Source organism: Falco cherrug, chromosome 2, assembly GCF_023634085.1.
Source record: "Falco cherrug isolate bFalChe1 chromosome 2, bFalChe1.pri, whole genome shotgun sequence".
NCBI classification, from domain to species: domain Eukaryota; kingdom Metazoa; phylum Chordata; class Aves; order Falconiformes; family Falconidae; genus Falco; species Falco cherrug.
In genome coordinates, this window is record NC_073698.1 from 80,530,791 (window position 1) to 80,557,276 (window position 26,486).

Genomic DNA, 26,486 nt, shown 5'->3' on the forward strand with positions numbered 1-26,486 from the left:
CTGCACTTCCAGGCTATTGAACTTTCTTATCTGCCAAAACAGGGCAGTTTCATCTGAAATGTCTACCAAGAAAGGTCTCCAGGCCCTGCTGGCTTCCAACCCATGCCTGGGAAACATCTGAAGGACCGGACCACAGACCTGCTTCAAACATCCTCACAATTTAACAGTATAGGTGACTCAGTCTTAATGTCTGGGAACGTGCCCTGGCACTACTTAATTAAGTAGCAGAGAAGTAGCTTGAGGTGCTGAAGTACTGGAACTCCAGCTAAAACCAGGGGACGGTTTCAGGCAGCCACTGGCAGCTAACCCTTCAGTGGTCCAAGCTGAGCACCAGCATGGGCAGCAACAAGAACAAAGCAGCTTTCTACACCCTCTTTGTTGTGATTTACTCACTCGAGTAACAGAAGATGTATCAACATCACTGCCCCAGAGCATGTCTTGGATGTCTCTTACCTCCTACCAGAGAATGATGTGGGAGTGAAACATCCTTTCTCTCATCCCCACTGGACCTAACTCCCACACAAAGGAAACTTGAGAGCACAAGCTGAGCTAGACCAGTGTCACAGCTTGTGGAAAATGTAGGTGAAGCTGCAGCAGTCCCGAAGAAGAACTGGGAAACATCCTAAGAGCTCTACTTCTCAGCCTTTTGCTCCAGCTTTCTGGACAGTCATCTTCTGTGGCTAGGTTATGGAATCAACCCTCAGCTTAATTGCACAAATGACAGCATGCAACTTGCTAATTAATGACAGACATGTCAATCTGCTTGCATGGAGCTGCACACATACCATGCATTTTTAACATTGCTTACTAAACAGTGATGATGAAATGTGATAAAGAATGCCAAATGTTTAGCACTGATACAATGCCCAGACAGGTTTGAGTGCCTTTGGCAGACAGGAGAGGGTGAGCTCCTTTTCTTTGCCACCACAATAACCCGGCGGTCTCACTAGAATCGTATCTGCAAGATCTCAGAACTAAGCAGGATGTCCTGTTCATAAATCAAATCCCAGCAGACCTCTCCCTTGACAGGCTTTTCCCTTCCTGGACTGGACTTTCTGGAAACTTAACGTTTAAGATTCTAATCCTGCAAACATTTGTACACATTTTCCTACCTAGAGGCACCATTATTGAAGTTAAATCTATGCACGAATGTTGACAGGACGGGCCCGTGCTTAGGAAGAGATTTTGTAATGTTCCTTTTCAACAAGTTACCTATTTCTAAACAAGTATCTGTATTTTTCCACAAGACCTCAGAACTCTGGGGCAAAAAGAGAACTGTATACACCCACCGAGTGACATTATAATCAGTTGTCTTAGCAGCCTTGCCCTACACCAGATTTGGGATGTGCCCTATGGAGTACCTCAGATATTGCTCAAGTCTGTTGCACTTCCCTCCCTATTATTTAGGCAATAATAGCTGATGGGGAGGGTATTTCCTGAGAGTCATCTGGAGAAAATGAGGTCTCTGCCTTAGGCCCGTAATTCAGCAAGGAATGTACCGCCAGGAAGTCAGTCCCACCCTGTCCCCCTGTGCTGGGCCCATCGCTGTTACAGCAAGCTGGGAAGTGGCTGCTTGGTTTGGGGTTTTCAGGTGTAAAAAATCCATCAGACCTACATTTGTGTTTTATTCAGTGACCTGCTTCCCAGATTTCCAGGGAGACTGGTGATTTTGGAGACACAGAAGGCTGCTCCATTTCCAAAGGGAAATTTTGCCCCAAAGGATCAATGAATCGTGGGATGCCAGGCTGCAAAAAGGGAGATATACAATAGAGAGTATATGCGATAGACAATATATGCAATATACAATAGACAAGATACACAATCAATATATGATTGCTGTCACGTGTCATGTATTGATTGCTACGGCCTTCAAAGGACACACAGGAAGGCTTCACAAGCAGCAGGGGACTCCACTCTGCATTTGAAAAATCTCTTCTTTATATATGGGCAAATTTACTGATCCAGCTACACACCTGGAGCCACAGCTCTGAGCCATTAGCTGCCATCCATAAGCTGGGCTTATGGCTGCACTGAATTTCCAGAAAGCTGCACAGCAATCAGAGCACACAGAAGAATCTGCACAACTATTTTATACCAGCATTTCTTTAAACTGATGTGTTCTTTGCTTTTCATGGAACCGTTTCTTGCTTAAAATTGTTACGACAGCAGGGCTCATTCTTCTCAGCAGTTTTATATATATATATATATATGCACACATACACATTAATATAGTTATATAGGTATACATATTCTTTTTTCCTAACAGAGAAATAAAAATATAAAAACCGCAGGGATTTTAAAAACCTTGTATTCAAACCTGGAAAAATGCCAGTAGTGGATGTGCTGGGGAGAGTTTCGTTAGCTTTATTAATGCGAACTGTGAGAAAATATTTTTTCAGATCTGTACCTGTACTACTACAAAGACTAGCACAGCTCCGGCAGCCTGCAGAACTCATTGCCACAGGACAACAACGTGTTCACAGGCTGGGTAGGATTGATGTGGAGTATTTGGAGCCACAGGGTATTCTCCGGAGTTACTTGCTGCTGCTGCAAATCAGCACACTTCTACCTTTACCAGAGTGCTGTTGCCATCAGCTGAGGTTTTAACTGCAAAGGTTCCTGTGGACATAATAACACCAGGACTAACAGGCTATGGTTTCGCAATCAAAGCCATCAGCAGCATCACCGGCTCAGGCAATTAACATTGCCCTCCTTTCTTGCCCTCTCTTAATCCCCTCAACACTACCTAGCACCGTTGTCTGTGGGGCCATGTTTTGAAATGGCATAGGGGACTGGATCCAGCAGAAAAGTAATTAAAACAAAAACACAACAAAGAGTCTTTGGGTTTTGACTTAGCTCAGGTGTCCCACCTGCTTGACAGTGCTGGCCAAAAGCAGGTGGGCAGCCCAACAGAAGGCAGGTGAGCCCCAGCATGAGGCAGAGGTGCAGAGCTGATGGCATCCACCGCTGAAGCCAGCAGTGCTGCCAAAGATGCGACTGTGCAAAAGCACAGCCTGGCTGAGCTCCCCCTGGCTCTCCATGAACAGGGCAACTACATACGATGCCTCTCCTGAATGCCCTTCCAGCCTACAACCACCTGTGTTTCAGGGATTTCCAGCGCCAGCTGCAGTGTCTATAACCCTTCCGGTGACACTCAGTCGATTTTCCCCCCCAAACTCGGAGCTGCTCCACCACCAGGCCACGGGATGGGATCACCCTGCCATGTGATGGAGGAGGGCCCAGGTATGGAGCATGTGTCTCCTGGCAGCACCCAACAAGGCCCTGCTGAGGGCAACACAGCACGGACCATGGGTCAGGCTGACCCCTCACATCGGGGGTGATGGTAGGGGTTGTTATGGGGCAGGAGTGACACCACAGTGCCTTCTCCTGCCAGAGCATGAGGCAGTGGCCAAGGAACGTCTGGCAAAGGGCAAGGGGCCAGCTCTTGCTTCAGAGTACAGATCAGAGCAAACAGTGGGGCTCAAGAACTGTCCCATCCCTCTCCTCCTCCTATGAAACATACCTATTCCCCAATCTTTCAGCAATTTTTTTGAGAGCATCTGGTGGTGTTCCCTGCTGGAGATGGGATTCTGGATTATTAGTTGTGATTTTGCCCAATATAGCTGCCGCTGCCTTTGCACAGTCCCTGCCACAGTGGTAACAACCTGCCTGCGGAAGACACAGTCCTTGCTGTTTTTTTAGTGCTGATCAACTACACATTTTGGGCAGGAATGTCTGGATTACTGCTGATGTGAGTTATGGCAGAGTGTCAGGCCATTAAGCACCCAGAAGGTTTCGACATCTTGCACCTGCCACTTGGACAGCAAATCCTGGCATTTCATATTTCCACCAGACAAAATTTTAAGCCCTTTACAGAAGCTGAATTTGCAAAGACACCAAATCCTCTAGCATAACAAAACTGGCATCATTTCTACATTCGTTTTAGTTTGTCTCTCTTTATTTGAAATTGCATCTACACCCTAGCGTGGCTGAAACTCTGGATGTACAAATCAATTGAAACTGAGTCACCAGGCTTGATAAAAGCAAACAGACGTCATCATGATGGGAGTGAAGTCCCACTTCAGGCCTCTACTGCCCTGCTGGGTTACAAGATCAATTAAAGGAATGTATAAAAGTGTAATGAATGAAGTAACCATTAAACACGTTGCTAATATTTAAAGAAACCTGGCCAAAAAGAAAAACTAGCTAGCAGACTAATGTTTACATTGTAAAATAGAAATTTAAAGTGTTAACTTTCTCCAGCATGAACAAATAAATATATTAAGCAAGCAAAAAATATGCACGTACTTTCAGCAAACACTGACATCTTCTTACATTGTGGAAATTCTTGTCATGCTTAACCCAAGTGTGACACAATGCCTTGTAATAATTGCCCATTACTGAAGCTTATCTGGGTTTGCAGATAGCTTGGTGTTCTTGTAGCATATAAAGAAACGTGTATTTCTCTCCATTTATCTTGGACACCAAGCGTTTTTAATCCACCCGCCACTGTAGGAGGCCCAACTGCCTGTATACTCAGCATAAACCAAGAAACACTTGGGTGCTTTGAATGGCTCACTTGGGGCTACAGTCAGTCTCTGGAGAGCTGACTAATCTGTCAGCTCAGATGCCTGAAGTAGGACAGGGTGAATATTTACTAAATCTCCATCTCAGAAGCTGAGGGTCTGGTCTCCCACTTACAGTTTACCAAAGGGAAAGCCACTGTGAGTGACTTCCCACAAATCTTCCAAAAATCACTCAAGAGAGAAGTCAGGTTTCTTTTAAATCTGTGAATCTGTGCTGCCCACAAGCAGATGCTCCAGTACTTCTGGAGAGTGTATCCTGCGCTGAGAATGGGGAGAGGAAGGGTAGATGGTGACAGAGAGGACAAAGCCTCTTCTCTGGGGAACTGGAACACAATATCATGACCTGCTTGCACACACGCGGGGAAAAGCAAAAGAGGTCTTAAGACCACCTTCGTGGACCATTAGGAGTGTGTCAGTGCCCCCATCTGCTTTCATGGTGGGGACACCCTGCCTAGTTGGAATGGACCAATATGGGCCACAGGAGAAGGTTTTACTGACAAAATCAGGCCGTGCACTGAAGTTGTGGTGACATCAGTATTCTGATCTTCAGAGATCCTCTTCAAGGGCAGCTGGAAGACCACCTAAAGGGAAGCCTTTTTCTAGCCTAAATAAAAATGTATCAGTGACCACAAAATACTCAGGGCAAAACGTCAGGCAGATGCTGATGTTCCAGCAGCAGTTGGGCTGGGTGGCCTCTCCCCATCACACCACATAGCAAATGCACCCTGCAAGGCAGAGCTGCTGTGGGGACACAGGAGGGCAAGGGGCTTACAGACTCCTCACATTCCTCTTGTTCCCCCAGTCTAATCCCTAGCAAAGTGAGTATCTATGTGCATTTTTACTGATTTTCCCATCCTAATGCCCATTTGTGTCCACGGGTTCAGGCTTGCCTCCACAAGCAAAACCACTGGCAAACCTGGAAGTCAGTTTGAAGTGTAATTATTGAGGAAACAGACCTGATTCAAGTGATAAAGGTTGTGCCTGTTTCTGCTTTTTTTCATTCAGGAAGCATTTGCATCAGGTCACGCTAGTGGGCCTCTGTCTTTTCTACTGATACGGAGAAGGGATAACACTTCCCACTCACCCCAATTCCTTTTATTGGGAATAGCAGCTAAAAAGTATTATTTACCCTCAGAGCAAAAAACACAGTTATCAAATCTCAGCAGCAGAACCTGAAGTCCTTCAGTTATGCCTTGAGCACTGGTCTGTAGTCTGAGAATTTAAGGATTGTTGAAGAAGTCAAACAACAGATGCATGGGGAGCAATGAGGAGATGGGGAACAAAGCAGAGAAGATAAAAAACTATGTTATACTCTTTTGACTTCCATCAGATCCACATTTTCAAGCCACAGAATGTAATCTTCATGCTGTCTCTAGACGTAAGTGTAAGTGCTCTTCAGGAGCTACTTTCGGTGTTAAACAAATATGACATTTACAGATTGTTTTCTCTCAGTATTTATTTGTTATGTCCTGAGCTAATGACCTTAAAAATTGCTCTCTCTGATGGCATTAGTGCGAGACAATTTCCAAAAAGCATGAAATTGCAATAAACTGTCAAGTTTGCACAGGTGCATTAGAGATTAAGAGATCAGCCACAGAGCCATTAAGATCTATGGCAAAACGCCCAATGGGATCAAGATCAAACCTTCAGAGTGTTTTTTAAAATGTCATCATTAGTAAAGAGATGCCTTGCCTGGCAGTCCCAGGAGGTCAACATAATGTTGGATTTTAACCATAGCCTTCTGCAGTACTCCTCTGAGATGACAGCTGCTGGAATTTCCTATTTATCTCAAAATAGATGAAGCAAATATTAATTCTGCTGGAGCAAAGATCAGTGGAACATCCCCACTGAGATGCTGGTATATACTATGGAAGCCGTCAAATTCCTCCTAACCTGCAGGAAGAGGGCATCTTACAGGTGCAAGAAGCCCACATGCACTCACTGGACAGGGATGTATTTTTACCTACTACAAAAAACTCCAAGGGGGCAGCTCTTGTGAAAGGTCACACTGGCCATCAAAAGGTGGTTTTATGATCAGTAACCATTTTCTCTGCAGTCACGTGAGTTTCATTCTTACCTCACTACCTTTCCACACAGAAGGACTCTGGCCTGGGAAACTTCTTCTAGCTGGTGAGGCCAAGGCCAAAGGTTATGTCCTGAGCTGCCTGGCTGCACAGAGGAGGTGAGGGAAGAAATCAGTGTTGAAAATCTCCCACTGCTTTCCCTGATCTCTTCCTGGAAGGACATACAGGCTTCCTTTTAACTGCCTGGGAAAGAGCTCTAGAGCATCTCAGCCCAATGAGCCAAGAGATACGCTCTAGGCATACACGGGCAAATGCAGAAACCCGTGCTGCAGGAACGCAGGTGGAGATCTGCTTAGCAGTGCTCACACATGGGGTTGACTCCGCATACATGACAGGTAAGGAGGAGAGCATTGGTAATGGCTTGGGATGCTTTCAGTGCTTCTCATCTGAAAAATGACATCACCAATGCTGAGGTTACATTTTGCTTCAGTTCTCTATTGGCAAACTCCCATTTCTGTCCTTTTGTACTGTTGCTTTTGCTCCATATTCTAAGTCTTACCCCACAAAGGAAAACAAAGAGAGAAAGAATAAAAACTAGTTCAACTTTTTTATTGAGACTTTCCGTATTGCTTTTCTCAAGAGAAAACCTGGGATGTTCACGGAAACCCATACCCTGTATTGTACTACTGAGCACATACTTTCAGTTAGTTCTTCAAATACTTTTGTAAGATAGCAAAGTCAAGCAGGAGTTGGGAGATTACTAGATCTGAGTGAACACATGCTTAGCAAGCTGAGTCACCCCTGAATCCAGCCAGCCGCCTGCAGACAGCTCCTCTGCTGCTCAACTGCAAATTAGTTCTGGCCTTGAGCAGAAAATCTGTTAAACAATATGCAATAGGAGCTGATGTTGTCCTTGTCCCCTGCCACCAGGGTGCTGGCACCTGAAGTCCTGCAGTTGATAGCACTATCTGCGTGATACTGAAAGGGTTTTCTGCATGCTCATTCGCACAAGTCCAAATCAGAAAAGTATCAGATGTAGCACTGCTGACAAGAGACAGCTGCATCCCAGCCACTACAGCAGTTTTCAGCCTTTTTCCATACAAAGGCCCATATGCATTTTCTAGTGCTTAATGCCCAGGAGAGGAAAGAGGGCTGAAAGGAAGATGCCTATCTTTGTGGAAAGGAGTAGAAAGAGCAAGAAATCGAAAGATTCCCATCGTCAGTCACAGACACCTACGAGACCTTCTGCCCTGTCCCTGTTGCATCCTTGGCCTTGACTGCTATTCTGAATTCAAGGACAGTGAGATTTTCAAAGCAAAAAAAGCATCCCCTGCAGGGCAGAGGAAGGAAGGGAACCACAGCGAGCTCTTGGGAGAGGGTCAGGATAAACAGAAAGTCACGGCACCTACCTGTCTGTTTTCCTTCCTCTCTCTGCACGTTGTGGCCATGGAGCAGACAGAAGGAGGCACCCTGCTGCAGCTGGGCAGCTCCTGGTGCCCTGGCTCGGTCACTCAAAGCGGGCCAGGTAACTTTATGCAGCACCGGGTCACTGCTGCTGCTGTTTTTCCTTCTCAGTTCTGCTCTATCCCCTGCAGCAATCCCACGCTCATTGCTGATGCAGAGAAGCTGAAATATCAGCCTGCTTGGTTAAGACAGGATTTGCAGCCCCTTTGGGATAGCATCACTGCAGCTACCCTGCTGTCAGCTTATTAGATACATCGTCCGAAGCTACCAGCAGGCTCAGCGGCATGCGGAGCTTGCTCTAAGACCTTGTGAAATGAAGGAAGGAATTTTTTGAGACCTGACAGAGAGACGAGGGCTGCAGGGGCAGCGCTAACACATGCTGTACTTGGCTGAAGGTCTGGGAGATGTGCTGATCCACAGCCAGAATGATGCCATAGACCCAACCAACTTCTCCAGGTTCCCACCAGCAGCGGGAACAAAACAAATGGGACATTTTCCAATTTCCAAGACACATTCCAAGTCTTAGGTTGTCTGCTCCCCAACTGTATCTCTTACTTTCCAAGGAAGTGAGCTCTTCAAGAATGAACAGATTCAATGTGTAAAAAGCATCCTGCCCTGACCCCCCAGGGGAGGGAAGGGAGCCAGGTCTGGCTATGCTGCAGCATGAAGGAGTGCACACACAGGCCTCCTCAAAGCCTGGCCCATGAACAGCAGTGCCCCAGTGCCAAAGGCAATGCAGCCAGACAGTGGTTTCTGCTTCTGGGAGAGAAGCTCCACAGGGAGCAGACCTACCTCTTTGCCCTGCCCCAAAGGACAAGCTTTTGTTAGCAAGCTGCTTCTTCCTCCCCCACGCTAATTTCCTTTCTCACTTCCTCTGTAAACAGAATCTCCTTCTTTCTACGTCACTGTGCTTAAGGGTTGAATCCTTGGAAGCAAATTTCTTTTTTCTCTCCCTCTTGGTGCCAGAACACCCTTTGTCCTTTTGTCTTCCCTCAAAGTATCCAGAAAGGATTGCTTCATTCTCATTTAGGATCTTAGCATCTCATTTAGGATCTTAGAAGCCTCATTTAGGATTATTGCAGTCTCCCATCCAGAGGGGCAGAGGAGCACAGGGCTGGAGCACTTCTCCCTCCCATAACCTATGCCGCTGAGAGCAGGAACACCAGTTTTAGCCCTCCCCACAATACAGGAGCTGCTCCTCTTGGCATCCGTGTCCTGCTTTCATAGCACGAGCCCAGGAGAGCTCACACTGCCCAAATTCAGACTGCTTTGTGCAAGCTGGTCTGCAGACAGGCAGGACCAGCACGCCCAGGGCCGCCTTTTCCACTGAGTTCTCTGTAACCTGGCAGGATCAACATCTCCTGGGATGGAAAGGCCTCGTAGGACTTTGCAAAGATAGCTACTCTTAGCAGCTTGCATGGGTCTCACTAATTACCCATGGGTGGACTATCAGGTTCACAGAGAGGCCATGTCACAGCTACACAACCAGGCCAGGAGCTAGCTGGAAGCTGGCAGCCATACTGGGTATCAACACCTCAGGCTCCCTCTTCTCCTCTCTGCCACCCACCGCATGGACAGCCAAGTACTAGCTGAGCAAGGTAACAGCCCCCTTGTGTCTGCCAGACACTTCAGATACTTATTCCAAAGACTTTTGCAACCCAAATAAAAGTGGTCGGACTAAGGCAGAGAAGAGGGAAGTTAACAGGAAAAGAACCAAAGCAGAAATCTAATCTGGAGGACTGAACCCTCCAGCATACTCCCTCTGAAATTAGGAATGCTCCAACACCAGCTCAGCCTCTCAGCAAATTTGGTCCACATGACTTACCTGAGCACACAGGAGGTCTGTGACTGCACAGGGAACCAAACCCACATGCCCTGAGTCCCAGATAAGCCCAGCAGCTATGCCGTGACCCACCTTGGGAGGCCTGCATCTCAGGGCCCAGCAAGAACAGCAGGAACAATACCTCCTGGCCACCAGTGCAGCACAAGCTGTATATTGTATATCTTGTACCCAAAGAAATGGAAATGCAGCTCTAAGAAACTGTAATTTAGTAGCAGCTGAGCACTAAAATGGAAAGGCTCAGTTTGTGTAGTAACATTTCATTTTTTGTGGCATTATAGCAGTACCTTAGAACATTTTCCATCCTTTCCTCTGTAATCCTCTTGTGACAGCCTTATTGGTGAAAAGGTTGCCAGCGGGCCACCCCCTGCTGTAGACAGCCTGTGCAATAGAAACTACCTATCACTACAGAGCACTCCATTATAATTAAAAAATAATGGCAAATGCACTTTCTCCCTTCATCCATCCTGAAAAACGTGTATCATTCTGAGGCCAAAGGCTTGTGGAACACCAAGCACTTTCCGTTACAGGCTTGGTATGTTGCTCAAAAGCTGCCTCCTCTGTGGCAGCTTCTTGATCGGTTTCACTGTGCTCTCAGGCTTGTAATCTGCCCTAGAAGCCTCCCCCCTCCCTAGGCCACTTACAGCATCACTATTGTTTTTAGCAGCTCATTTTTTCAGCTGACTTTAAGATCCCCAGAGGCAGTCCCTTTTTTTCTGACTGTGTTCCAGGTTGCCATTGGATGCTCATGAAATGACTCCAGCACCTTTTGGTCCCTTGCCATTTATAGCTAAGAGGGTACCACCTTTCCCTTGGCTTCCTTACCAGAGATCTGCCTGCCGCTAGATTAGCTGCCTGGGCACTGGAGACACGGGCTCTGTCTGACAAGCAATCTCTGAAGGTTTCCGGGGCAGTATTACACACTGTCAGCATTGTTAAAGCTGAATAGCTCGGTGGCAGATCGGGGCTGCACAGGACAACATTGCTAGAGAGGCTTCCTGAAGGGGCTTCCTTACTGGAACCAGGGTGACTCACTCCTACTCAGCTGCTCTTGTCTCAGGGAGATTAAGCTTCTGCTGCAACAGGGTAGTAACGATGTTAATGAAAATCACTCTGAAGGAATAAACAGTTACTGCACTAAAAAGAGAAAGGGTACTTTTGGGAAGAACAGCAGTTGCTGTCGGTCCCTTCTCGCTGCTGACCACTTTCCGAGTGCATGGAGAGCTCCGCGTCTCTTTGCGTCAGGCACAGGATGAAGCGTCCACTGCATTTTCCAAAACGCAGCTGCACCCAGCCAAGCTGTTAAATGTAAAAAGCGGTCACAAGAGCATGCGTATTTATGTATGCGCATGCTGGGGATCTTGCAGGCACTATGGCAAGCCTACACGTCAAAAGCAGAGGTAACCACCTGCCCATCTGCCACACTGGCATTGTGACTATGGGCCCATTAGGCATTACAGACCCCCCAGAAGTCCTCCATTTTCCCTGTGAGCAGCTCTGCCCACACACCTCCAGTGCCAGCAAGGTCTGCTGGGGTGGGCAGGGAGGCCAGCAGGAGAGCCTTTGCTTACTGGCGCTCAGGTTTGCAGTGTCTGTGTGTCCTTCAAGTTGGCCACCCTGTCCTTCCCAGGTTTGTTACTCAGGGAAGGCATCCCGCATAATGCTAGCGCCGCTTTCTGGCACAGGCAAGGCCCTAGTGCTTTCAGCCACCCTCCCCAAAGGAAGGCAGCTCAGGAAAATCATTCAGGATCGCATGCGCCAGTGCCCCCCACCTGGGCAGAAACACGCCTGCCACGCTGCTGGGAGAAGAGCCCAGAGCATTGCTCAAATCCCGGGCATGCCTGCCCCCACCCCGCTCAGCTGCTCTGCCCTGCCCTGCCCTGCTGGTCCCCTCCTCGGGGACTTCACTCCCTTATGCTGGCACCCGGCCTGCTTTCAAGCAGCAGGGTCCAGCCACAGGCTGGCGTGCTGTCAGGAGTGCCCGGCTGCTGGCTTCGGGCTCCCCAGGGCTCTGCTGGGCCATTTGAGGCTTGTCTTGATCCTCTTTCATGGCCATCATGCTGTGGAGGCAAGGGATGCTCCGCTTGAAAAGCATCAGGCAGCTCACCCACACGTGAAGCGGTCCTTTCACCACAAAACCTCCCCGATGTCTCCTCTCAGTGCTGTCATCAGTGGCATGGAGGAGCTGCCCTCGGTGCAGCAAAGGCAGCTGACACCTGCTCAGCTTGGCCTGGGACGCTGTCAGCCATGTATAAAGCAGCTGAGGAGGCAGATGGAGACAGAGCGAGGCCCCGTGTGTCTGCAGAGCCACTCATGCCAGCTCCTTGTCACCATGCCACAGCTGCCTCAGCCCTGCAGCAGCTCAGCTCTGCTCCCCACCAGCATGTTGGCTCTGTGGAAACCTCCCTTTCAGAGAAGCTGCCTTCTACCCAAACCCAGTCTCTTCCCCGTTTGCTGCACACCTCATGCCAGGCCAGCGAAGCCCTGCTGGGAGCTCCACAGCCCGTCGGCAGGAACAGCACTGCCTCGCAGGGCCCCAGGCTGCCATGCCCTCAGCACCCTGGTGCTCAGCTCCCCACTTAGCCCAGCCTGAAGACCTGCCTCCCATGTTTCTCTTTGCTTGTCATCACCATGGCACCACCTTGTAGATCTTCCACCTCTAATGAAATGTTCTGGCACGTGCCTAGGAGTACTGACACAAATCCAGTTGCTCCAGACATTGACCTAGAGGACTTGTTACCCTAGCAGGGCATCCTGACTTTCCTTGGTCTCTGAATGCCCACCGCTGTCTTCCCCACGCCAGCAGCTCCTGGAAACCCACAAGGCTGAGAAAATGGCAGAAGTCCTCCTAAAGATCCATCCTTGTGCTGCACCAAAGGCCCAGCGAGCCCTACGACAGCTGTAAATATGCCGGGAACCAGAGCAGCAAGTCCTCTGGTAAAGCTGCAGTACACTGGCAGGCGGCGAGGGGCTGGTTGCATCGATCAGCTTTCGCACACATCATGGCTAAGCCAAAGTACCCTTGAAATTGATTCTGGACACAACAGATCCTGCTCAGGAGGAAGAAGCGCAGACCCAAGAGCTGGGCTTTTTTCCCCTACATTCTCCATTTTCTGTTTTCTGCTAATACAGGGTAACTGCTGCACTTTATTTGACCCTGGTGGCAATACAGCTACAGAAGAAAGGAAGCATTTATCTCTCTGCAGAGAGCGACAAACAGCTTGCTTCCCTAACACCCAACCCATTCCCCTGCTTCGGTTCAAAGTAAGACCCAGGTGGCACGAAAGCCACTTACGCAGCTCAGTTGGACCTGACCTTTCCAATCCACCCAGCAGAACCACCCACATCTGGCCCTTTCCCAGCCCTTGCCGAGGCCCAGACCAGCCTTGCCCTCAGTGATTGCTGCCACTCATGACTGCAGCACAACAGCACACCAAATGAAAACCCCGTGCATTCATTTGACTGAGCACCTGGCATCAGAAGTGCTTTAACTACAGCCACGCCCGCAGTAAAAATTATAGTCCTATAAATTACATGACCTATAATTTGGTCAAAGTCTTTTTAAGGTTTCCGACTGAGCAAGTTATAGGTTGCAAAGGTCATCATAAAGCATCAGAGAAATTAAAATCTGCGTGACATCAGGAGTTTTCTGGTGACTTTTATCAGCTGTGACTTGTAACTCTCATATACGAGAAGCAACTAGCAGTTGCAAAAGTTCCTGCATACAAATCAGGAAATTAGCTACAGAACAACACAGACGCGGCCAGATGTAGCTGCAAATTAGATGCTGTGAAGGGAAGGGGCAGCCATGCTTTGCAGATCCCTTAACTTGTAGCACGTACATGGGGCAGGGATAACAAGAGGAAACAGAGGTTGCTTACTCTCCAGTAAAACTCCTTTCTCCTCATGTCCAGCACCCTTGCAGGGCTGGAAGCAGTAGAGGAGATGAATCACACAACATTTGCAAGACCTGTAAAATCTTACCAATTCTGAAGTCCAATTTGTGCTAATCGGCGCATATCGCAAGCACAAACACTAACCCAAAGGGGCAGCTAAATGAGTGGTGTAACCAGCTGAAACTGAATCATCTGCAAGTTCACTCGTGTCCGTATCACCAAACTGTCACCCTCTCCCATTCCTCCTCCAACTTACTTCCCTCTCTTAAACAACCATAATGGGATGATGTGTCTTGAACTCTAGTTCACCACCATTGTCCCACCTCCTGGGAGTGGGCCAGTGCTGGCATGCAACCAAACAGCAGCTTCCCCCAGGAGCTGGGCAGCTGGTTGCTGTTCTCATCCAAGATCCCACAGGCCCCTTCAGAGATGCCAGGCCACTCATGCTGCTGTGTCTGCCACTCAGCACGGGGCACAGAGCCACCGGGGAAGGTCTGCCTTTCTGGGTCTCCCTGTCTTCTGCTGAGGTTTTCCACTTTCTTTTCAGCCAGCTCATAGTCCAGGCCAAACATCAGCCTAAGATAACACATAAAGAAGCGGTGGGGCAGTACATTATATAGCTAAACTTCTTAAGTCACAGGAAACACATTTAGGGGATCCTAATTTAATTTTCTTTTGCATCTAATTGATCAGCAGCAGCAAATATGGAAAGCCAGCATTTCCGAGGAGTGTTAGCAAGCTGACATAATTTCAGCAGCTCTTTACACAGCATATAAAACTGAATGGACTGAAGTTCAACTGTAAGTGTGCAGCTGATACTGTGAAGTAAACAGGTGCTTTCTTCAAAGGGTTTTTAACACCGGTTTTTCATAGATTTAGACAGAGATTTTGTTTAAAACAGATTTAGCATAAGAGTCAAATTTTGCTTTCAGTTATATGAGTATAAATCTGGAGTAACTCTGATAATCTTAAAGCAACACCAAACTCTCATTTTCCTCTTCACCGAAACTCTGAGATTGTGCAACAGAGCAAACGGCAATGATGGATAAACTCTGGACTTTGAACACGGTTAGTAAAACTAGTGCTTTGACTGTGTGAAACATCTTATCTCCTGCAAGCTAGTAATGCAAGTAATCAATTACTACACAGAAGAATCCCAGACTTTTCCACAGGATCCAGAAAAAGCAACATTCTAAAGCCAGCGTTTTCCAAAGCATAGGCTGAACTCATTTTAAACCAGTAAAGCTTCCTAATGGCCCACAGTTTCAGACCGAAGCAAAACTTCACAGCAAAATAAACCCAGAGATTTATAATGCGTACATTAACCATTCTTTAACTGCAGCAGCAACCTTACAGTGTCACACTGTGTTTCTGTATATCACTCATTGTTCCACTTTGTAAATAAAGCTCTAAGGTTTTGGAGCAGCACCTCTTCTTTAGAGACTTTCTTATACTCATAAACCATCAAAAAAGATGTGCTTCAGGGGAGAGGGAGACTCAAAGGAGATCCACAGTTACTCAAGAGCCCTATTTCTGGCACTAGCCACACGAAGACAAATGAAGACTTTAACCACTCTCCCAAACAAGGATTTCTCAATCTTATCAGCAAACAAGTTTCTAAAAATGCTGCCTGTGAACAATAGGGTAATCTCAAAACTTGCTCTGTATCTATTATTGCAAAATAGACACCAAAAGATAGGATCCATCTCAACTAAACAGTCAGCACTCTTGCATCAGCAGGTCACCGGAGCTTCCTCTCCAGCCAACGGCATAAGGCTCCCACCAATTTTAACATGGAGAAAGAACCAGTAAAGAAGGCATTGATGACGCTGATTGAAAAGTGTAAATCACTGGTTTATGATAGATACCAGGGTCTGGGAGAATCCCAACAGGACGCTATGCATGGGGTATAGCAGGCACCTGTATGGAAAGCTGCAGGCTTCACTCCCACAGCAAAAAGGTTCAATTGATGGCAACACAGCCCTAGACCTGCAGAGGAGCAGGAGGAGGGGGCTGGTCCCTGGCTCCATTAAATGGGGGATGAAGGAACGTGAAAACCAGCAAAAAGATGTAACAGTTCACAATGCAATCTGCAACTAGTAATGTCCAACTTATTTTACTAAAATATTTAAGTATGAGAAGCCTTAATGAAATTCCAAATACTCTGAAATGTTAGAGGGTCAGGCTTATCCCTGGCTTCTATTTGCCTAACTACAGTACAATTTGACTCCAGTGACCCTTTTTAATTTCCAAAACAAAAAGTTTTATGAATTTGCTTCCCTGTGCTAACAAGTTCCACTTAAATTTTTCTTTTCCAGAAACCCAAAGAACTGAAACCACAGCATTAATTGCAAACACCTAGACAAAGTAAATTTAGGGAAAACTTTAAGGCTTTCCTAGGGGCCTGTTTGTCACAGGTTCTCTATAATGCTTCTGGTATTTTTGCTCTTTAGTATTTTTTAAGATACACTGTGTTTCACAGATAAGGTGACTTTCTCTTATTTATCAGTCTTGCATAATGGAACACTTAGTGCAGAAAAAAAAAACTTTCTGAAGGCCAGTGGATCATCGATAGCTTGATTCTAAAGATTCCTGGCAAACCGCATCTGAAAATAAAGTCATCTGGTAGATGTCCAAGGACTAATCATCAGATCTGAGCTGCTTGCTGGGGAAAAACTGCAGTGTCTTGAATCATCTATTTTAGCATGGCTTTTAAGCACTGACCATGCTAGTGGACACACAATTAAAATGAACAGTCCTGTTTATTTCCTGATTTCCTACGAAAATGAGGTGCAATTGCATTGCCACTCCCCCTCGTAACACTGAATCTGTCAGTCATCTCCCAGCAAACTTGGCAGAGGGAGAAGACTTCTAAAAGATAATTAAGCTCCCTCAAGCTCCCAGCTAGGGTAGCAGCAGAGAAGACCTAAATTAGAACCTTTATGAGGGTAAAGCTGGCAGAGCGGCATACACCCTGCTTGGTGGCAACTAACCAGCCCATCACTACAGCTTACCAACCTGCCATGAGCATCCGTGTCACCCTCAGCTCACGCGCTTCATGCTGCCCCTTAGATGGACTTGGTTTCAGTGGGAAGGGCTGGGAAGGACAGCAACATTTTCAAGAAATATCTCAAATCTACAGAACACGAGGCTTCGCCAGCTCTTCTGCTCACAGAACCACTTCTTTTTCTGCTATTTAATGCCTTCCAAAAGTTTGATACAAGACCTTCACAAGCAGATACCAATTAAATGGGAAGTGGATGCCCTTCAGCGTTTCTTAAAATTTAATGCTTTCATGAGTTGATATTCCAGGAAATTACCGATTATCATTTTGATCCCTTTAGGATAAAACTCTAGGAGGTTTAACTAGGACAGCAAGATTAAAAACCAAATCCAAAGCAAGCATGATTGAAAGATTCAATGTAGTGTTGAATCAGACAGGGCAGAACCCACATGCAACCCTTTCACTTACGCGAGATCTGTATCTTAATCTCCATTTTAGACAGTCCCAAATCAGACTGCTACTGTTTGCAGCATTGGAGCCAATCATTTCAAGTAATTTTAAACTGATTTATTACATTTCTAACTCTGAACATTCATCATTCTGCAAACAGCCTAATGGGAGATGACCGATGACTCAACTTACACATTTTACAATGGTTTTCCTCTAAAACTGGCTACCAAGCACAGTATTTAAACCCTACAAAGTTTACTTCATGTTTCTCTGCATTTGGATTAGAAGTCCACATTGTATTTTGTTAATTTGTGAGTTCACAGCTGAGGTACCATAACTTTAGTATGAAAAAGTTGCTACCGCAGCATTGCATTTTTCATTTGCTGGCTGCGTTTCTGTCATCAAAGAAATGGATGCTATTTTTTTTCCTAAAAAAATGTGTAAATTCTACCGATAATAAGCACACAAATGTTTGTATTTACCAGTGAGGTAAGCAAGGTGTACACAGAAACTTCAACAAATACCACAGTTGTGAGAGAATGCAATGCTGCTCACAACAGAGCAGTTCATTTTAGCCTCTTTGGTGCACAGCAAGTTACCACGGACAACAGTAATTAATTTCCTTTTTTCAGGGTTTTTGAAACAACAGTGGCTGTTTCTAGTATGCCTGGCAGCCACTGACTGAGTGGGCTTGCAGTTTGAGTGAATCTGAATGCAAATTTTGAAAGCAGAATCCACTACACGCTACAGAATTTAAGTGTTCTTTTATTAGAATAGAAAGAGGTGAGAAGTAACAACGTAACTGGAACTTGGGATGCATTCTGACACAGAACAGTCATGAAAAGCAACAAGGTTTTCCTCACAGTACAGTAATTCGTAAGGGTGGGCCAAAAGGATTATTTACCACTGCAATAAACTATATGTAATCAGTGAATGACTATTGTACTCCCTATATATGGCAAACAGATGACACAACCTGGATCGTTTTGGAAACCCATTATCAACAAAATCCTACTCAAAGAAATAAAGTCTGTCCCAACTCCACTAGACTACCTAAGATCATCCTGGGGGAGCTAAACGCCAAGATTTCCCAAGTATTATTTCAGTTGGGTTACCTAACTCCCAAAAAAGGATTTTGTCAGAGGAAATTAGGCAGAGGTTTTTTCAGTCAAGCCTATCTCCCACAACTCTTGCAGCACAAAAATATAGGAAAGACGTAAGCAGTTGGTGTCATAGATCTCTTCTATGCTTCATACTCAAGTATTTTAAGATCTTCAAGTAGTTCTTTTGCAAGTGCTTGCAGTTCTGCATTGCGGCTCTTTGACAGTGCAATGATACGCTGAAATGGCAAAGTATCACGCATCTCAGAGGCTGCCTTGGCTAATACTTCTGGCTCCAGAATCACAGATTGGAGGAGCCGCAGAGCATGAAGACAAACTTCTGTATCCGGGTCTAAAAGCGGGGGAGGAAAAAATCCAGTGCTCATTAGAAGCCAGACCAATAAAGCAGCATTAAAGCTCTACAGTGCCATTCCCCACGACCCACCAGGCACGCAGGGAATAACTAAGTTTCGTAATTCACAGCCGCCATTTGGTGCTGGCAGGCTGGCTCTAGAAGGAACCTGAAAACATCATCTTCGCCCTCCTCAGCAGCTTGTGCTCAGCAGTGTTTGGGAGGCAGAGGTAACCAGGAACCTTTCTCCTGTTTTTCAAATGTTGAAAACATTATAAATCAGGGAATTTATCAACTTGAATTTATCCAGTCAGTAGCCAAAATGTACTGTTGGCTGCAATCCAATTTAAGAGCAGGACAAGCTATATCCCGTGACTATTCAGACTTAAAAACAAAACAGACCAACTAATCAAATCAAACCAGGCTTTTTCTTTAATTTCTTTTTATACAAGCCTTCAGATTTCTTCAAAGCTCAATAAAATATTAATCTTTATAAAACTTTCTGGTAACCATGTATCACCCTTCCAAGTGTTTAATTCAGTCTACAAAAACCTGAAATGGGTATTGAAGCTAAGCACTGCACCTTAGGAGTGCGTCAGAGAAATGTAGCAAAGACCTTTGACTGAAGCTAGGAAGACACATAATAACTCTACTTTAAGAACACAGGATGCATTTTTAATTACTAAAACATTAGGAGCATTATATTTTAATCATTCACAACAGTCCATTTGCATTTAGTTGTTTATAGCTTTATCAAAAGCAACTAGTTGAAAGCCCCATTTTTGCATTTCTGTATTCCGCACATTCCAAATTAAAATTTATAATATATTTTTATGGCTGAAGTAGTTATTTATTCCACGTGCTATGCATTTTTTATGTGCTTGTCATTAACATATCTAGTCTTCAGCGAGGTTTTGATAAAGCATTGTGCAGAAATGTTGCAAAAAATTAATTCAGATCACTTTGTGCACAAAATCATCACAGAGACCAAGACCAAAATCTCACTGAAGCAGCATAAATGCAGTGCAGCAATAAACCACACTGTACTGAGTTTGAAGGAAGCGTTTGGTGGGCTGAGGCAAGTTCTTTACTTTCCTGGCTTATTTTAATACATAACACTGGTGACCTGAAAAAGGACTAAAGAGACTTATTCATTAAAATGTAAGGGGAAACACTGAAAGCACCCAGGGGAGAAACCAGAAAGTGATGGACAGCGAAGATGACTATGGCCTTAAGCATGAAACTGACTATCAAGATGGAAATTTTTAAGTAATTCCCACTAGCACATGGCTGAAGCACAATAGTCAAGATTGTGACATCTGATCTACACCCACAAGCCAGGCACTATCTTCTCTTCCTCCATTTTCCATCATAAACGAGATACATAGGTCTTTTCTACCGTAACTTCTTCCCTGTTTAAAATGTAAACTTCTTATGAAAGGAATTCTACTTTCTCCTGGGAAACTAGCAGAATCTACTATAATCTGAGGACACAGGAGTTGTCCAAAACCAAACACTAACAAGCATTTTCTGATTTTCTGTATGATGAGAATCTCAGCTACTGGGCATACTGGACAACTTCAAACATTCAAATCAGCTTTTTTTAAAAAAAGCACCCTGCAGAACTGGCCATACCCATAGCACAGCCACTCCTACTGCTGCCACCTGGGCTGAAGGCTCTAAGGAGTCTCTTTCCATCACCACCTTCAGCAGTACCAGCAGATGCAATTTTCTGACTGATGAGCAGCCATAACTCATGCAGAAACGCTGCAACTCAGCCTCACAGACAGCAAGACTTTATATCCAATTTCTTGGGCAGCAACACTTCAGTGAATCCTTTTGAAAAAACTCTGGGTGCAAGTTTTGGTTTTAAGATTTATTCTGATCTAATCAAAATATGACTAAACACCTTGAATTCTTCCTCCTATTCCTTCCATTTTTGTCTTCATGTCTGCCAGAGGTTTCTTTTAATTCTTTTCTTTTTTTTTTTCCCCAGACATAATGTTCAAGCTCTGCACATATCATCTGCCCCCCTTCCTGGTACTTAGTACTATTCTACACTTACTCACTGGAAATAGCAGCAACAAGACATAGCCCGAACAGGTAAAAAAGAAAGAAGCTTTTGGGAGTGAAATCTATGTAGTTCATTATAGTCTTCCTCTGTGTGACATTATTCTTCCATGAAATAAAGCCATTATTAATGTTAATGGCTTGCACTACTGCTGGGAAGCTTCATATATGTAAGATGTTTTAAATCCCTGGATGAAAAGTGCTTTGCTATTAATACTGTTACAGGCATTTATGTTACCATTATCTGCAAGTGTTTAAAAGGCTGTAGAAAGTAAAGAATTGATCAGGGAAGTGTTAGCAGGGGAGCTAACAAAATTAGGATCTGTAGAAGATCAGGAAATTACTTCCAGCTTGACGAGCAAGAACATTTTCCAGTAAGGGCGAAGAGGTTCTAGGAAGAATCTCCAGCAGCAGCCAGGGAAGGAAGCTGAATGGCTTGAGTCACTCAAATGAAGAACAGATTAGGCACTCAGGCATACAGCAAAGGAAGGAAATGATCCTGCACCAGAAAATTACTTAATATGCATTTAACCTCTGATTGCCATTGTTTTGCATGTATTCTGAGATGCTTCAAGTTAAATACATACATATGCCTTAAAATATACTCCCTTAGGGATTACATGCAGTTTTGAGAATACTACTTATTATGGATAATCATGTTTTCTAAGAGGATTTAAAAAAAAAAAATATTCTAGAAGTCTTTCTCCAGTATCATTAGGGATTTTTTCTAAGAACCCCATCTAAAGAATACTCAGAAGAAATGTAAGGAATCTTCATTATTCAGCATTATATTTATTTCAACAGCTTCCAGATTTAGTCATTTCTACACTAGCTGAGTAACATTTCATTTGTACAAGATAAAAAAAATCCTTTAGTTGTAATCAAATCACCACATTATATCCTCCCAACAACTAGCACACACATCTCTTCAACCAAGATTTCAAAACTATAATCATTATTTCTGGGGAACAGGGGAAGAAATCAAGCTGCTTGCCTCAGTCGGGGATCACAAGCTTAGCGTAAGCCTACTACCATCGTAAAATGCTGATGCAATTTTAACAAGGTGTTGAAACTGCTGGAGTTTGCCAATGTTCTGCTAGCTGCCAGCACTATCGTTTGATGTCACTGGTTTTCAGTCACTGACAAAAGCAACTGATAACGTCGACAGATTTTAGTCACATCTGCCATTAGCACCATGGTCTCAGATGAACTGTTCCCTACAGCAGGGTTTAAGTAATTGCATTACATCAATGCTAAACAGCTTATCTACAATTGGCTGAGTTGTGTGAACTCAATTTACACGTGGCCATACCATTCCCTGGCCACCTGAATACAAGATTTACTATCAGCAAACTGTTTTACAGCTATGCCTGTGTATAAGAGCAGTATTTCAAAAGCTCCTCACTACTGTCATAAATGTCATTCAATTCAATTACTGTTTGATTCTAGCATGAAGGGACACCTGCCACTCCACCCTTCCTTTTTGTGAACCTGTCAAGACTACCTATGTTCACAGCACGTCTAACAGAGACAGTCAGGGCCACAGCTTGCCCCATCTAAGATCTCTTCACATTGCCAATGCTGGCGAAGGTATGCCAGTATCTGGAGCAGCAGTTTTCCAGACATTTTCATAACGCTGATAGGTCTGAGGAGACAAGAAACATTGCAAAAAAGACACTATGAGGGGAAGGAGCAGGGAGAACACTACGGCAGAAAGAAGACTGAGCCTTGCTGCTGCAGTTCTTGTGGACATTGATGCACTTTCTCTCTACGACATATTTGCCCCAGCTCCTGTGTAACAGCTGGGTTTGCTTCAGTCTCCTCCCTGGCCAGGTGGCTGCTCTCACATGGAGTTCAGATAATCAGAACTCCCCTCTCTCCTGCGGACACACTTGTCATGCTTTTATCGGAAATTCTTGAGAGAGGCTCCCAGAGTCCAAATTGAAGCAGCAATTCAGTCCCAGTTTCCCTGACTGCTACTTAGGGGGTGCAAGTGAAAAGGAGCTTGCATAGACATCGCTCTGCAGCTGGCAGATTTGTGGGCGAGCTGTTATGTTGTCCAGCTCCCATCCGTCCTAGCTTGGGCTTCTGAAGATTCCCACAGTAGCTACTGAACAAAAGTAACAATGTAAGAACAAGCCAATGCTTTACAGTGACAGACGCATGTTAAGGTTTCTTACATACATACACAAAAGGAGCAACACTGTGTTCCTCCGGAGAACGTCAGTTTGCATGAGTCTGCTGTGAGGCAGGGCAAGGTTGTAGTCAAGAAACTCCTGCACAGATGGCAAGGACAGCCACACCGCACGCAGCCGGAGCTCCATCTGGGCAAGTATCGTTTGCAGCAGCTGCTTCCAGAAGAGTATGGAAAAGGGCAAGCGATCAGTGAAACTTCCCCCAGCCACTCTTCCAGCCTCTCAGCTAACTGTGGTTCAGGGACTTCCTGCGTCAGAGCTGACATCTTTACATTTAAGAAAATAGATGTGGTCTTAAAGGACAAGAAGGGCAATCCTCTTTTTAAGATTAGTTTCATAGTCTGAAGGGTATGAAACTGTTGAGCACTTGAAAGGCTGGTAACTGAGGTTTTGATTTAAGAACCAAAATTTTTTTTAATACAGACATCAGTTTATAATCAGGGGGGAGTCTGTTAGTTCAGATGTCTTTTAAATAACATGCTGCCATGCAAATAACCTGAATTTTCAAAAACTCTCACAGCCAAAACCAACTCAGACAGAAAAGCAAGGCATTAGAAACGGTCAGGGTTAGTCATGAAAAGCAAATATTGAAGGTTGTAGGCAGCATTAGCAAAATGAGAATGTGCTTCATGCAGGCATTTATAACAGAGACAGTCATTTGCAAAGAATTTGGGTAAACAAGGTTAGATTTCCATGTGGAACTGGGGTGGAGGAAACTGAAGGGCAAGATCTAAAATTAGTCATACTTCTCTTGTAGTCTTTTGTTTAATGAAGTACCTGGAGCAATTTCCCAGCTATAGATGACAAGTGTCACTGACACTGTCTCTCCGAATTCCACACTTTCTCATGTATCCAAGGAGATCATTTTTTTAAGCTGCATTCAAAGAAGAGTACGGAAAACCAAAATAAAGATACAGAATAGCAAAATAAAAATAATAATAATAATAAAAAAAAAAACAAAAAACAAACCAAAACAAAATCCAAAACAAACACCAGAGAAGAACCTAGACCCTTTTTCTCCAGCACCCATGTGTTGGTAGATGTTCTGTACGATCACAAATGAAAAATATAAATCTAATCTTTATTATTAATACCTCAGCTGACTGCATCACATTCTTCAAAAGGTCCTTGGCAAAAAAGCCTCAGTCTACCTCTTTGGGAATTACAGAATGAAAGTCTTATTGCATCTATAGATGTAAAGCACCAAAAAAAATACTGACAAATCTCAGGTGGATTTCTACCCAAAATTATATAACTTCATTTTTTATTGCTGAGGACAGGGCTTCTTAAATCTGAAAGTTATGTGAAACCCTTAGCCATGACATCAGCCCAGGGACAGCAGCTGATGGAGGAAATTAAAGCTGCCAATATTCTCCAAGAAGGGAACAGCTGCTCTGCAAACAAAGGGTGCTCCACAAGAAGAGAATTCTACTGATCCCAGAAGCTGCTCCATGGACAGAAATCTGAGTCATCATTCACGTGTTTTATGCTGGCAGGAGGCTGGGAAGATATAGGTAGGCAAAGCTGATACCTACACAAGAACGCAACACTACATAAGCTATCAGAGTATATTCTTCAGTGATTAGTGTTGCTTATTAAAGGATATCCACATTTTAGACAATTTTAAAAGGTGGAAAAAAATAAAGAAAAATAAATAGCCCACCTCTTAAAGCGCTAAAACTACAGAGATCTGCATTACCTTCAAAAAGTGTGTCAAACTACTGTTTTTCTCCTATTAGCAGTATAGCCTCTAGCAGAACAAGCTATTAAGAATTCTTATTAGTGAGTGTAAAGTCATACCGGCTCATCCAAAATTTCCGAAGACAGTAGGGCAAACAAACCCAGTTTGCTGTTAACATTCTTACTCCAGAGGAAGTTTTTATTAGTTTTTTTTCCTCCTTTCTCTTACAACCAATGTATTCAATGTCAAGGCATAATTCTGTCTCTTCAAAAAGCCTGCTAGACAACCTGAATCAAATCCCTCTTTGATTCAGAGAGGAACAAAGGGGAATAAAGAAAATCAAGTTAATTATTTGCTCCTTTCACTTAATGGCAAGGACATTCTTCTTCAGGGGACAAGAAGACTGGGCACAGACAGAGAATTCAGAGAAATTTGAGGGATTTATCAGCTGTGTACAAGCCAGTGGGAGAAAAATGGCCTTGATGTATAGGCTGAGGTCACAAGACACTTGTAGACTGACAATGGAAAAGCAAACAGGATGATTTTCTGAAAATAAAAAAATCGGAGGATGATTTCTGGGGCCCCTCTTAGTGGGAATGCTGATAAAAGCTTACAGAACTGTGGAATGCTGAATCAATCATCCCATAAACCTTAATCAAAACACTCTTTGAAGAAGCTTCCTGCAGGAAGACAGCATATACAGGATACCCTGCCAGCAGAGTGTAGTGCTCTACTCTCTTGATTGGAAAAAACTGTTAAGAGAGACTTCATACTACAGCAGCTCCAGGTGTTTACAAGCTGAACCACAACCAGCAGAAGCTGAAGATGCTGGCCACAGAAACATGAGAGAAGCAAGAATGAGAGGAATCTACTGAGTTTTGCACATTGAAACACTTAGAAATAGATTAAGTGTAGAGAAAACTACAGAGATCTCATACAAAACAATGGGAACAAGATTGGGTCTTGGATCTGACCTCTCATCTGATACACAAACTAGTCAGTCCTCTCCCCTGACGGTAAGCAAACTTCCTCTGAAGTCAGAAATCTGAACCAGCAGACATGGTTTATCTGAGAATCTTCCTCCTTTGCTATAGCTGGAGAACTTCATTATCAAAAAGTGAAGGAATTAGCCATGCCTATCCTTCCTTCTACAACCCGGCCATACACAATTAACACTTTCAAAATGCAGAGTAGTCTTTCCATTAGCAACTGCAAATGAATTAAAACTGTGCCCCATTTCATCCCCTTACGTAACCTAGGAGCCTTCTTCAAACAACAGACAGCATCAAACGATTAGCTAATTTGTTTTATCACAACATTTAGAACAGCACATGTGGGAACTCACAGTTAGACAGGGGGGTTGAGAGTGTTTGGTTTTTGGTTTTTTTGCTAGAACAACAGCTTACGTGTATACTAGCCAAACATAAAGTAAAAGGAAAATCTCTACTAACATGTTAAATTTCTAAGCACAGCAGAACAAAGGACCATGTATTCAGTGTTCTCTAAGAATACAATTTTGCTTGAACTACAGGGAAAAAAAGTATCTGTAACACTGGTCTTTTCCAACAGTCTTACAAGGATTACTTAATTTTCTGAGATGTCAGAAGCGAGCCTATGGCATTGCAAAACTGGTCATTATTTGGTGAAAAGCATGAGTACCTACATTTTCTGTAAAACAGCTGAGGGAAATATGGGCAAAACCAAGTACCTTCCAGTTCATCAACCCAAATCAAAGCTTTTCCAAAACTTCGATACCAAATTAATTCCTTGAAAAAGCAGGTGCAACCTCTCTCACTTCAGCTGCTGTTAGTATTTACTAGTTGT

General features: G+C 44.4%; 1 protein-coding gene across 9 annotated transcripts in view; it reads right to left on the minus strand.

Moving 5' to 3' along the window:
* The window catches only part of HSF2BP (heat shock transcription factor 2 binding protein), an 85,266-nt gene that overhangs the window by 32,698 nt on the left and 26,082 nt on the right, over positions 1-26,486 (minus strand). The window contains exons 8-10 of one of the 9 annotated variants that reach the window (XR_008730790.1): positions 23,759-23,855; positions 22,967-23,134; positions 18,596-18,716 (exon numbers count right to left, since the gene is read on the minus strand). The exons of 2 other annotated variants lie outside the window; for them this stretch is intronic. Coding sequence is in view for 1 of the 7 variants with exons in the window: in XM_055701388.1 (XP_055557363.1) it covers positions 18,508-18,716 (209 nt within the window). In the remaining 6 variants the exon portion in view is untranslated. Of the gene's footprint in view, positions 1-1,615; positions 1,746-18,009; positions 18,717-22,966; positions 23,248-23,727; positions 23,856-26,486 lie in introns of those variants that run through there. 6 more of the 9 variants (XR_008730792.1, XR_008730794.1, XR_008730791.1 and 3 more) reach the window with 6 other exon arrangements.